General features: G+C 32.4%; 1 protein-coding gene across 5 annotated transcripts in view; it reads left to right on the top strand.

The window, feature by feature from the left end:
- Positions 1-504: 504 nt before the first annotated feature.
- LOC121726060 (homeotic protein spalt-major-like) overlaps positions 505-14,297 on the top strand; it is a 31,883-nt gene continuing 18,090 nt past the window's right edge. For all 5 annotated transcript variants that reach the window (XM_042113311.1, XM_042113305.1, XM_042113300.1 and 2 more), the window contains exon 1: positions 505-684. In XM_042113311.1, coding sequence (XP_041969245.1) covers positions 642-684 — 43 coding nt within the window. In that variant the 5' untranslated portion in view covers positions 505-641. The remainder of the gene's footprint in view (positions 685-14,297) is intronic.

Genomic DNA, 14,297 nt, shown 5'->3' with positions numbered 1-14,297 from the left:
TATAGAAATTAAAAATATATTTTTATTATAACTTAATTAAAAAATCGTAACATAATAATAATTATTAAATAAAACATCTTCAGTAACGTGAAGCACTAACAAGTAGAGCACTACAACATCGAGAGCGAGAAAAATGATTGCAACAATACAACAATTGACAAACAAAGGATTATAACTTACAAAGTGTAGCTTCAATTAGCAAATGTGGGAGGCTTCGGCCGGCGAGCGTCGGCCGCCATCTAGCGGGCGTCAGCGCCGCCCACCGCGCCCGCGGCCGCGGCTACGTGTCATTTATGAATATGAGGCGTTATGATTATGAAAATATGCCCCGCCCCGAATATGGAATATGGAGGAGGGAGTCCTTCGGAACGCGTGCGAATGGGCGAAGTTTGATTTATGAGTCGAGCGCGGCCCCGCCTCCCTGTCATAACAGTGTACCTGGGGCGCGCGCGCGGCCGCCGCCGCCCGCCGCCGCCTCGCGCTCAGTCCCGCTTCAGATGGCGAGAGGTGCGGCCGTCCGCACTCCGTCTGCTGCCTGCGCCCCGTAGCGGCCGCCCGACCCGCGAGTGTCCGCACCGAGCCGAGTGCCGCGCCGACGCCGCCCCTGCCATGCGCCGGCTCTGAGCCGCCAGCGCGCCGCCATGCCGCGCGTCAAGCCCGCCTGCGTCCGCCGCGTCTCCATCGGTACTTACCCTACTCAGCAGTCAGCACCGACACACCACACATGTGATATACCCGAAATGCCAAAAAGCTCGTGTTTTGTAAATACGCCGTTCAACCGGTCACGTAGAGTCGCCGGGTCGTTGCCGCAAAGTGAGCGCTCCACCGCTCTCTCGTGCTGAGTAAACAGTGCAGTGATTTTACACATCCCAACTGTTGCCCACCAGGAAAGGTTTTCTACAATGTAGTAAGTAAAATTTAGGGAAAATTCGAAAATTACCGTAGGTAACGAGAAGGAGTATCTACAATTCTAGAAATGCTTTTAAAACAATCTGTTAAAATTTTATTACTGCCGCATTAATAGATAGATTTTCTGTACTTTGTAAGGTTCTGCAACTCAATGTAAAAGTTTTTTAAAACAACAAAGTGGCTCTGGATCTGTCTAGAAATAAAAATTTGATTTGATCCATTTTTAATGAATTGCCGATAAAAGAGACTAAAAACCTGAGATAAAACTAAAATCGAAAATAGAGAAATTTTAAAATAGAGTTGGGTGTAGATAAAATATTACAAATTATTAAAATATTCACGTAGAGCCAACATGTAGAGACGGCGCGACACAAGAAGTATGTTAGTTTGTAATTTTAATGAGTCTTTTATTCTTTTACAATATAATATTATATCATAAAATACACAAATTCATAAATTTTCATAAAATATAAAAGTTACGTCTTTATTATAGTAAAAAACCTTAGTAGTAAAACTTACAAACGTATGAGAAGATGCAAATTTGAGTTAAAAATAAAAAGATTGTTATGGTGTTCCTAGATTTCTGTTAGTAAATGTTTGTACTTTAAAACTTTTTTTAGAAATGTTTAAAACATTGCTAGGTACTTAACAATTTAATAAACGTTACGATATAATTTATCTATGGAACTATTTTGGATTAGTATGGAGCTATATTAGAGAGAGTCCTAATGTTTTATTTATTAGTAAATCTATGTATTGTTTTAAAAAGTGGTCGGAGCAATTTTGTGATTATAGAATGGAAACACATTAATTGATGTAGGTCGTCAATAGACCGAGGTACACGTCCAAAAGCCGACGATAGCCTATAGGTGCCTGATTAACAATTATAAATGAGGTAATAAATTCTTAAACATCACGCCATAAAACATTCATATTTACTTAAGATTTTACGAGGCAAGTAAATTAGTGCGTTTGTTCGAGAATCACACAAAAATGACACTCATTAACATCTCTATAAAGCTTACATTTATTCATTAGTAGATCAGTGGACCGTTTTGATAAAATTCTAAGTGGCAGTAAATTATACAATGACAGTCTGTCAAATTTTATTAATCTGGCCGCTCGGAAATTTTATGGGAGATCTATAAAACATTTAGAGGAGTTTTATCTATCAACGATTAAAACGAGTCTTGTCGTTGTATTAAATATTATAAAACTGACGAGGTGAACGCGACATAAAGAAATATTTTACTAGTTTAGGCACCGGTCTTGTGACAGAAATAAAATATATTTTATTGCGTCCATTTGCCTTGAATGATGAATAATTAATTAATATTTCGGTGTAGGTAGTGAGTGACTTTCGGCCATTAGATTGATTACCTTCTATTTAAATTGTAAATAACAGTATCAACATACAATTGTCGAATTTATTTTTAGCATTTGCTAAACTAGTAGTAATACATTATACCTGTGTACTTATCCATCCTATTTGGAATCCTTAGAAAGCCCTAAAGAGTATCTAACATTTCCGCAGTTAAACAATTTAATTTGTGTAATTAAAATTAGCATTTTTTATTTTGTTACATAATATAAGAGATTGTAATTTCATAATTTGAGACATACCTACTTAAAAAGGCTTACTAAAAGGTCTTCGTACGATATTTCATAGAAATTTAAGTATTACAAGTTACAACGGCTGGAAGGGTTTGTTGGTACTCGCAGCCTTAAAACTTTAATATGAATGTATTATTATAGATAATGCGGTTTCACCTATACCAGTAATTATTTTAAATTGGTACAAAGATAATTTTAACATTAAACGTATCGCTGGCAATTCAAATTAATTTTCGGCCTTTCGGAACCTGTTCAATCGGCGGCAAATATCTAAAAACTTATTTGAACGTGAAACTTGTCCAAATATATCAAGTGTTTCACTGCATTTATCAATCAAGAAATCGTAATTTCTATATGAATGTCGTAACATTGCCTACTTTCTCATTAGTAATTTTGTTGGTAATTAAAAAGCAGAAGAAGAAATGAGGCAGAATAAGATATAGGAGATATAGAAAGAAGTTGTAATATCGCATTTTATATGGGTAGAAAAGGTACACGGACGTTATCATCGGAAACAACGTAAAAGTAGAGTCATCTCTAGATCGATATAAAGAAAATAACAGTAGTAGCCAATTGTTCGAATTCGAACAATTTGCTACTACTAAAGAAAAAAATCATAAAACTTACTTTTAACAATCTTTATTCACAATACCTTGGTATTGTTTTAATGTAATACAATTGGTAATTGTAATACAAATAGTAATTACACAATATCTTGATGTGTAATTTTTTATTAATGATAATAATAATTATCTATTCTCTCAATTATTACTATCAATTATATTGCTTGCTTCATTGCTTTGAAATTTCAAATTTGTTAACTACGCGGCTACAGTATATTTTTCTTATAACTTTCGTTTGTTTTTTACCGGGACTCAAAATACCATCTCAATACAATTACAAATTTCATCAAAATAAGTTCAACGATTTAACAACAAGAGGTAACAGATACACTCTCGCATTTAAAATATTAGCACGGATTAAATCTAGTGGAAATTGTCAAAGTTTCAAATGTATCCAAGTGGAGATATTGTGATGGGGTTGGTTTCTGGAAACGTCTCAATCTTTTGTAACTTTGCCGCACTTTGTGTTGCGAAGCTCAAAGCGAATTGCGACAAATACACCCCTAATCCACCTTCTTACAAACTAGGAATTAACCGCACCGGTGTCTCGGCACAAATGAGTCGGTAAGCCTCGCCACGAGATTATCTGGGATTATTATGAATGTTTTGTGTCGGTGTTCGGCTGTGATACGTCTCGAGGCAAACATTCAAATATTTTGAATGGCCGCATCATTGTGCTTTTCGTCGATGCTTTTTGTGGTACAGTAGCGTTTTGGGACATGTTTAATTACTTTCTTCCTTTATGCTTTTATGCAAATGTTGCCAAATAAATGTGGCTATTTTGTTACTTAGACATTTATGAATAGAAATATCACTTTTGAGATTTAGTAGCTTTTTGTGGTTTACATGACATAACCTATTAAATACTGAGGTACCTAGATATTTATGGATAGTTTTGTAGTTATGTACTATATTTTATGACCGTAGAATGTTGTGTTAGACAGAAACCAGCAGAAATGCTTTTCCTCATTGTTTACACAATATGTGAATGAAAATTCACATTTGTATACAATGAGGAAAAGTAAAAATAATAGTGTGTTACCATTCAGCTTACGACACATAAATATTTAGATAAAATAAGTTAAAGGCAGGCTCTTATTATAGAATAAATAAATGATAAGTATTTTATTTGATAATTCCTACTGGAATATTTCTCCATAGGTAGCTTGACCAATAGGTAAGTAAGTAGTCAATATATTTTTTTTGACCTAATATTTTTGCAATTCAATTAGAAGCGACGACAACTTGAACTAAAATTATTGACTATTATACCATGGTAATTTGTATAATAACAATTGAAAACCAGCAATGAATATCATATATAAAATAATTAATAAAACGAAAGGTTCTTACTTATTCTCATATTTTTCCTTATTTCACTTCGCTACCATTACTCAACACTAGATGGCGCTGTACCATTTAAGAAATAAACTTTTATAAAATACGAGCTTTACGTTCTTTTATTCTTCTTGAAAAAAGAATATCCACTATATTACACATACTTACATAATATTCATATCTTCATATATCTAGGACTAATTAATAAAATCTACTCGTTAATACTATTAGTGGATATATAGTATAGGTGGAGGCAAGGTATTCTAACATTGAGGAAGGTCGTGGTAGCCACGAATAGAAGATTACGGTTATTATATTTGTAACTGGTACCATACGTCATGTTACAATGGTACTGACAGTAATCACTGCCTTGTTATAGCTTTGTGTTCTAGCCTAGTTCTAGGCAGGGCCAGTTTTCTACCTACCAGTGCCCTGGGCGAGATTTCTTCGGTGCCCAGGGTGCTAAAAAAGGCGGCGCCCCTTTTTATCCAGCGCCCTGGGCGCCCTAAATATGTTTAACTAGATGCAGTGGCGTAACTATAGGGTGGTAGGGCTGGCAAAATGCCACGGGACCCAAAAGAGCCCCCGGTCCAAGAGGCCGTGAGGTCAGATATTTTTTTTACATTGTTATATTATTAACGTGACAATTTTTACTGAATATGACCCCATCAATTTGCCACGGGCCCCGAATGTTATAGTTACATTACGCCACTGACTAGCTGATGTAGCCCATAATTTTTTTCAAAGTATTTGATTCCTTTTCAGGAATTAAATACTTTGATGAAATTGGGCAACATCAAGATTATTTAGTATTTTAATCCACGCTTTACTTTAACCAATACGGTGCAAGATGGGCCTTACATATTTTGTATATCAAAACAAGTCAAGTTTAAGGGGGCGACTAACCCTAAAGTGTTGATTTTATAATTCATTTTTATACTTGAAAATAAGCCCCGAATTGTTTCATTTTCTAAAATTAAATACTACATTATATTTCCGAGAATTCGATCTGAGCAAAAACACGATATCTTAGAATTTTCTTGATAGAAAAAAACCACAGAGATGCATCTAATTTTCACGAATTTTTCATTTATATAACATATAACCGTGCATTGAAAGTTAATAATATTTTAACACATTGTATAAAATTCTATCATTGAGAGATCGACCTGGCGGATTTTTAAAATGTTGTATATTAATTTTATCTAGTTATTGAGAAAAAACTAATTTGGCGATGAATCCGCGTCGTTCTATTTCACTTGGCATATGAAAGACGGGCGTGAGTGTGAAGAGAGAAGGACGATGTTTGATTTGTGGGGTTAATCGCCCTCTAAAAACTTTAAAAAAAGATTAAAATTAAAGTTTTAATAAAAAAATATATAAAATATTTTATATTATCAATAGTCATCTTAATATTTTTTTACAATTCTGGCCGCTTCTATCGCTTTGGAATTTCTATATTTCCTCTATCAATAACATCTATAACGCTTCGATTGAAGTTTTTATTTTGTGTTATCTATACATATTTAATTTTATGTAAATTACGTACGTTTCTGGCCTAAAGATGTGGAGATCCACATCTTTAGGCCAGAAACCTTTAAGATACGGGTAGCGCTCCAAGTAGAATGCTTAGGTATAGCGATAATTGTTTTGTTGGAGTTTTGGAGCTTTCAGCTCCAAAATTCTTTAAATTTGGGACAAGTTGATAAAGCAGGTCGTTGTGACGTATGATGCGTCAAGTTTATCTTGTTTTTAATATTTTTATCAAAATTACCTTAAAACAAGATATATTTAAAATACCGATGATAAATATAGAAACAAGTTATGTAGGTACTGCGTTGCAAGTCAGCAGGAAAAAAATTTAAAAAATAAACAGGTGAATATATAAACGCCTCCTTTTTGGAAGTCGGAAAACTTCATCATGTAAACAAAAAATTTAAAGTGAACCTAATCATTGTACTATAGTAACATTGAAGCCGTATATACCTACCAACCTTCGTTTACATTAACGTAAAATTATTTGAAATTATCGCGCAGGAACCGTACATTTTTCCGGGGTAAAAAGTATCCTATACTTACATATTATGTCCTTTCCCGGGACTCAAAGTATCACTGTACCAAATTTCAACAAAATTAGTTCAGCGGCTTGGGCGTGTAGAGGTAACAGACATACTAATACACATTTTCGCATTTTTTATATTAGGGTGATTAGAGTTATAGTTTGCTTTTACTTTTACTGCTTTCAGGTACCAACGGATTGTTATTGGAAATTAACTAACTATTATAATTTATAACTGTACTAGCGACCCGCCCCGGCCTCACACGGGTATAAAATATGTTATAGCCTTTCAATAATTTCTTCTGTGAGTGACATATCACTCACAGAAGAAATGATTGAAATCGATTCAGTAGTTTTTAATTATATTCATTACTACCCGTGGCCTGCATTGGTGGGTACCGCCAAAAAGCTACGTCCCGCAATTTTTAAATATGTAATACTTATCTTCGAAAATATTAATTTAAAGCTTATGCTGTAATTTGTAAAGGGTCATATAGATCTATGTTAAATCAATAATGTATTTAAAGTATTTAATTGAATAAGGATTATTGCCGTATTGGTTAAAATCGCTTCGAAAATTATCCATTATTTGAAGTTAAAAGTAAATTACAAAAAAAAATATTGTGGGATATCCATAAGAGATAGACATAATATACCATCGCGGAGTTTTCTGTAGATCTTTTCATAGTGTACAATACTTAGTACATTATTTTGATAAATCTCGTAGGGTGAACCCTACGAGATTTATCCGCTTTCATTGCAAACGCAGGCTGAAGCCTGCGTTTGCAATGAAAGCGGAAAAAATGTAATTATATTTACGACACCACATTAGAAGCCCCAAAATTAACAGTATTGCTCCACTATTTAATGAATGTTATTATACTTATAAACCTTCCTCTTTAATCAGAATCACTCTATATATTAAAGAAAATAGCATCAAAATCCATTGCGTAGTTTTAAAGATTAAAGGGAACAAAGGGACATGAAGGAAAAAAAAGCGACATTGTTTTATAATATTATGTAGCGATAGTGAATTATACGCGATATGAAAATTACGGATCTTTCGCTGGTTCACACCACAGATTTTCGAACCGCGGTTCGAAACAGCGAAGAACTGTTTTTGAAATATTTTGAATTCCCGATTCATACCGCGGTGATTGCAGTGGTTTGAAACCACTAATTAAAAATTTTTTGGTATGGGTGGATTCGGACCACGAATTTAAGCCAATAATTATTGTAACAAACATTTTTTAGTCTTATTTATTTATTTGTGCAGACGTATAGAAAAGTAGTTTCAAGAAGAAATAAAAACACATTTTTTATAAAGAAATGACGTTTATTCAAAAATCATAAAAATGGGAAACTTTACATATTTATTATAATAGGATTACAGTTTGATTTAAAGTACACTTTCAACTTTTAACTAATCGTAAATAACAGCCCACACTTTAAAATTAACCGAACACTATATTCAAAAAGAAAATAATCTTTACAAAAATAATTAAAACTATATAATTGTATAAAATCACAGTAAAACATTAAACAAATTAACAAGAATAATATCTAATGTAAATAAAAAATCTTAAAATTACATTATTGCATAAAATCGTAGTCGAAAAATTTAAAATTAAAATAAGCAAAAATAATTTAAAAAAAACAAAGTAGTAAAACAATCAAAAGTAGCAAAATTATTATTATTAGTCTTCTCTGTTTCGAACCGCGGTATGAATCGGGCAATTCAAAAACAATTCTTCGCTGTTTCGAACCGCGGTTCGAAAATCTGTGGTGTGAACCAGCGAAAGACCCAAAATTACATTGAATTGAGTAATCAAAACACTACACTCTCTAACCGCCATATTGAAATTTGATTATTATAAAAAAATACACATACTAACCCGATAACTAAAATTAACCTCCTCTAATTAATGTTAATAAATATTTAAAAAATACCGAGACGGGTGCCAAGTCCATTTTGTAAAAGCAGACTGCTTACATACGTTATTTATGGCTTATTAACATAACTTATTAATGGCGACATTAAATTAGAAGTGATAATTTTATTCTATTGCTTAACTTCATAATTTCCATTAATATCGTCAGGGCTTTTTAAAATTTCTTATTTGTTCGCGAAAACTGGTTCAAACTTTGTGGGCCGGTCGAGTGGCGCATAACTGTGCGGTATAATAATAACATTATAATTTATTATAATAATATATAAAATTAAATTTAATGGTTCAATTAAAAATAAAAATTAAATTTTATATTTCATTAATTAACTTTAAATTTTTATGTGCTCTTTTTTAACAGTTTTATCAGTTCTCTGTGATCTCGGCAATAACTTTAGATTTCTAATGATTATATTTAAATATCAATTTTATAATTTATTCCTTGTAATAATAATAAACATAGAGTTACCTCATATTTAGTTTTTAAAACTTTATTTCGTATTTATATTAACCGGGTTTGAATAACCCTGGTTAGTACTTACAAGGTTTTTAACGACTATTTTTTAACATTATAATATTCTTTTTTATTAAAAAAAATAAGGTCCGGTGATACGTTTATTTCTCATACTGATTTTAAGTTCCTATTGCGTAGTTATAATATAGAAATTGTGAGGAAACGTGTAACCTATTTATATCTGTATAGTGTATAGGTATATGAATTATAACAATAGACAATTAGTGGCATTTATGCCAGAGGTCATAACACATAACGAAGCACTAATGCCACTAATATATTTTATATCAAACGTGATTGTGTTGGTATTTTGGAAATCATTATACTTTATAACTTTCAGGCGACAAAATATATTTTAAAGATAGAACTGGCCCAAAGTAAACATTTTTGTTCGTATACTTAATTTATAAAAAAGACAAGGTTATGATTTATAACCTTACTTGATCTTCATAACTTATGAGTTATGAAGATCAAGTAATTTATAAATCAAACGGCTAATTTTGCATGTTGATAGGTGACCTAAGACTATACCGATTGTTAAAAGTAGTCAATTCAAGAAATCAAGTTTGATTACGCCAAGCCATGGTTATCGTTTATATTATTATCAACTTTTACATAATATTTCTAATGAATGAAACGCGTAAACACTACTCTAAGCATCTATAAAACCTAAGACGCTAAAGTAGGATTCCTACAGAATTAAACTTAATTCTAAATGCGCAAGTAAATCAGCTACAATGTATTATGTGTATTGTGACTTGTGTATAATAAAACTAATAGAATAATGCGATACAATTTACAGATAAACGGATAGTTTTCACATTCAATTACAATATTACGCAGCGAAACCGCAAGTTAACTCGTGAAGCCCGACTAGTGGACGGCGGACACGCCAGCCAATATAGCATTTTGCTCAGAATAACCCTTTTTATAACATTAGAGGGCAAACGAGCAAACGGGTCACCTGGTGGAAAGCAACTACCATCGCCAATAGACACTTGTAAGTTGCAACGTTAGGAGAATTCAAGGTTCGCTACCCGCGGGAATACGCTCTTTTCTTGAAGGTTTTTAATATTTCTGTTGAGCCTTTTAGCCAAGAGTAGCCCCAGATTGATCCATTCGCACTAAATGTAGCGCTTTTGGTGATACATACCGCCGAAAGGACGTTCCATTTTGTTCAAAATAACCTTGGTAATTGTTTAAATTTCCTATAACTTTGAGTAGTCCAGTGGATCTAGACTACTTATTCACACTTAAATGTGCAGGTTTGGGCACGGAAGTTAAAAGATTTCAATGACAAATTCATGAAGGAAAACATCGTAAGAAAACCTACCCTGGTTCGGCCCTAGACTTGGCCAACTCTTTTATAAGAATGCTAAACGGCAGCGCAACCATCGGTACAAATTACAATATTTTTCAAGGTTCTACAATTTACGGTATTTGAAGGGCTGTTACTTGATAAAAATATGCCTAGCTAATATATTATGTTTTTTTTTCATCCGTAATGGAAATTTCTATATCAATTATTATCCACTAGGTACGGATGAAAAAGGCCAATCATAAAGCTTTGTTCTTTCAAGATTACGATACGAAGATTTAATAGATAATATTTTAAATTTAAATTACAAATAATTATACCCAATAAAATATAGCTTAGATATTGGTCACGGAAGTCGTACGTAGATAACAAACAGGGTTACTTAAAAATAGTATAAAAAATATATGATATTATTTTAAGAAATATCCTAAAATTGCTAGAACAAATGTTATGCTATAGATTTCCGCAAAATACCGCTTGATTGTATTAACTATTAAAGTAATACTTTAACATTATTTAATGTTTTATTGTTCACAAAAAAATAAACTTGATGTACCTACAGGAGCCCTCTTGGTTATGTTTTTAATTTCCCGACTTTGAAATCAGTAGACCAGTCTTAAGGTGCAAAATGCAAGTGCATTTTTTGGGGCTCTTACGTTTCATAGAATCGAGTGTTTCCGTGATTACGACAATTACTAATTAGCGAAGATTTCCATGCGCATTATTAATTTGGGAGTACTGCCCTAGTAGACAAGTGGCAAGCGATTATCGTAAACGCTAACAAAATGTATGCGATTTGACGTAAGTCATCGCTTCGCTAGCGAATACTAATGTCAAATCCCATACATTTTGTGGCGCTGGCGTTAGCGTTTACGATAATCGCTTGCCGCTTGTCTAGGCCCTCTATAACTAATATGATAAATGCGAAAGAATGTCTTTCTGTAAATTCTTCACGTCCAAACAGCTGAACCGATCGCGCTGAAAGATACTATAGCTGATAAGAGTCCCGGGAGGGGACAAAGGATACTTTTTATCCCGAAATAAACGAATTTTGGGGAAACGGAGATGCGGGCGTCATCTAGTATATTTAATAATGATGTTAAATATAAAAGAATCCTTGTTTTCAATTTTATAACATAAATGAAGGCAATAAATATAAAATATGGATAGATTTATACACTTATCTATAGTTCCAATCGGTACCGTCGTGATGATAAATTATCTCCATTTGGTCATAACATATTTCGTGTGCCTAATTGTTCATTTTTGTTCTCATTTCAAAAATCTTGTTTTAAAGGTCAATAAAAGACGTTAATAAGTAGCTGTTATGTGTTTGTTAGCATAATATTATAAATGGAGCATTTTTCTTTGATGTGTAAATTATATTTGAAAAATAGGCAGTACCTATAGAAATCTAAACAGATACTGTACACAACAATTTTACTTCTATTGTACCCATTGAACCGTACACATTAAAGTTGGGTTGCACCAGAGGCCTGGTTAAAGTTAAAGTTATGGTTATAGTTAAATATGGCGTCCCTTAGCTTTAACATTAACCTTAACTTTAACCGGAGAAATTCACAGATGTCTGTTGCGTTTATTTTTTTTTATTGAAGCTACAGGTAACGGGATTGAGGGTATAAAAAATTGAATTATTCGTAAAAATCGACAGGAAAAATATAACACTGTAAAACATAGTAAATTTTCAGATATACGTATGAGCGGAGGTTAAATATGGCGTCCTTGGACGCCATATTTAACTTTAACCAAAGATTTGACATTTTGCACTGTAGTTATAGTTAAAGTTACAGTTATAGTTAGTTGGTGCAACCCAACCTAAGACGATGTAATTCCTGAGAATTATTTTACTACATTGGATTGTGCAAACAGTTGCTTACAGTTAAGAAGTTTTCAACAGCTACAAAAATATTTTATATAGTGGTAGGACACCACCGGAAATTCCTACTACCCCGATAAGAAGAATAAGTGTAACGTAAAACTCTACTACATGACGTAATAAATAATAATAGATATATTTTAACCTTTTGAAGTGATAGCAAATATTCGAGAATTTTATGTTTTTTTACCATAGTTGCCCATCGTTAACGAATGCGATTTTATATCAACTTATGTTAGAAAGTACGTCCACTCCTTAAAGCCTACATGGCAGACGCTAATTTGCAGACAAGATTATGCGTAAGGCTAAAAAATGAAGTGATATAAAACAGAGCCACGGGTTACGTACATAGTCGTATGTACTTGCTGCTTTTTTGCATAAATGCCTTGCTGGTAATAACTAATTTAGTAATGTTATTTAAGACCGCATTTACATACGCTGTGCTCATTTCTGCTGCCTATAACATCATTTTAATACCTATTAGAATAAATGCCTGTTCGTTAAAACACTGCGTTTAACTCTCGTTATGCAATTTAAATCGTAGAAGGCGTAAAGTATATAAAATAAGCTATTAGTTATTGCAGTTGGTGGAAATATACTACAAAATATTTAAAATGTATAATAATTACTTTTACGTATTAACTATTCAATATAGTGCACACAGGGTGGGTTGCACCAACTTACTTTAACTATAACTGTAAGTTTAACTTTAACTACATTGCAAAATGTCAAATCTTTGGTTAAAATCAAAAATGGACGCCATACTAACACTGCCATCATACAAAAACGCAACTTTTGCAGTTCTCCTTTACCAACAGTGCCCACGTTGATTTAAAGCCTTGTCGGACCAGCAACGCCTTCTGTCAAATTCTGTGATCAAAGTTAAGGTTAAAGTTAAATTAGCCTTAACTATAACCATAACTTTAACTTTGACCACGCCTCTGGTGCAACCCACTCTAATTCGGTCGGATTTTTTTTGCATTTTGATCAATTTTTTGTAAAATAGGCTCCTGTAAAATCGCTTTATTATCGCCAAAATATCGCTTTATTCCATCATATTATTAATTATTTATGAATCATAAAACTAGATTTTTCCCTAACAAGCTGCCTAAGGATTTTTCTAGATCTACTTAGAACATAATATTAAATAGATAGGTAAATATAGTCAGGTATAAAATTAGAGGCTGGATAAGTGGTTGCCAATTTCAATTACTCACAGAATTTTATTTTTATAATTTATAGTGCTATTTACATAATCTAGGCATTTTTAAATATTTTATTAAAAATTTATCGAATTCAGATATAAATTAGTATTTTAATTTGAAATATGAATTATTGGCTGTAAAATCAATTTACTCGTATAATGTACAAACTTTTATACGATACCCAATAGGTATCATAGTCATAGAAAATTCACTTACATATTTTAATGTAATTTAAATAAATATTTATAAGACTCCCTAAAAAACCTACTACAAAGTATGTTTTTAAACAAACTCAATCAATAGTAAAAGTTAATTTTTGACTAATTATAAAGCTCTGCTTAGCCCGTGAAAACGTCTTACTAGCGCCATCTCATAGCGAGTAGCGGTAGTAAGTAAAGCTCCATTCTCTACTTTTCAGTTTTTTTTTAATTGGCTATGATAATTACTATAATATCGTTATTTGTTAGAATCATGAAAAAGGGCGTTTATAATATTATAATAAATCACACTGGTATTTTCTATTTATAGACTGACAAAATCTATTATTTATTAATTAAATAGATACCTAAATACTGAGTTGAACGCTAGGTTTAAAAATACATAATAGAAGAGTTTAATAAGAAGAATGGAAATCGAAGTGCACAATTTTAGACAATACCTATGACCATAAAAAAATTTTATCGCCCTAATTAGAATAGTCTTATAAATCCTCCATATTATAATTATCATATTAACATGAGTCTGTTTTATCTACGCAGATAATAATAATTCATAGCACATATTTAAGCAAAACAATAAATTTCATAATACCTACCTGCTTTACAAAATAATTATTATAAGTAAACAATATTGCAGTGCCTTTAAATCAAGAACA

Source organism: Aricia agestis, chromosome 1 (assembly GCF_905147365.1).
Source record: "Aricia agestis chromosome 1, ilAriAges1.1, whole genome shotgun sequence".
NCBI lineage: Eukaryota > Metazoa > Arthropoda > Insecta > Lepidoptera > Lycaenidae > Aricia > Aricia agestis.
This window is presented reverse-complemented; position numbering and strand designations above follow the sequence as displayed.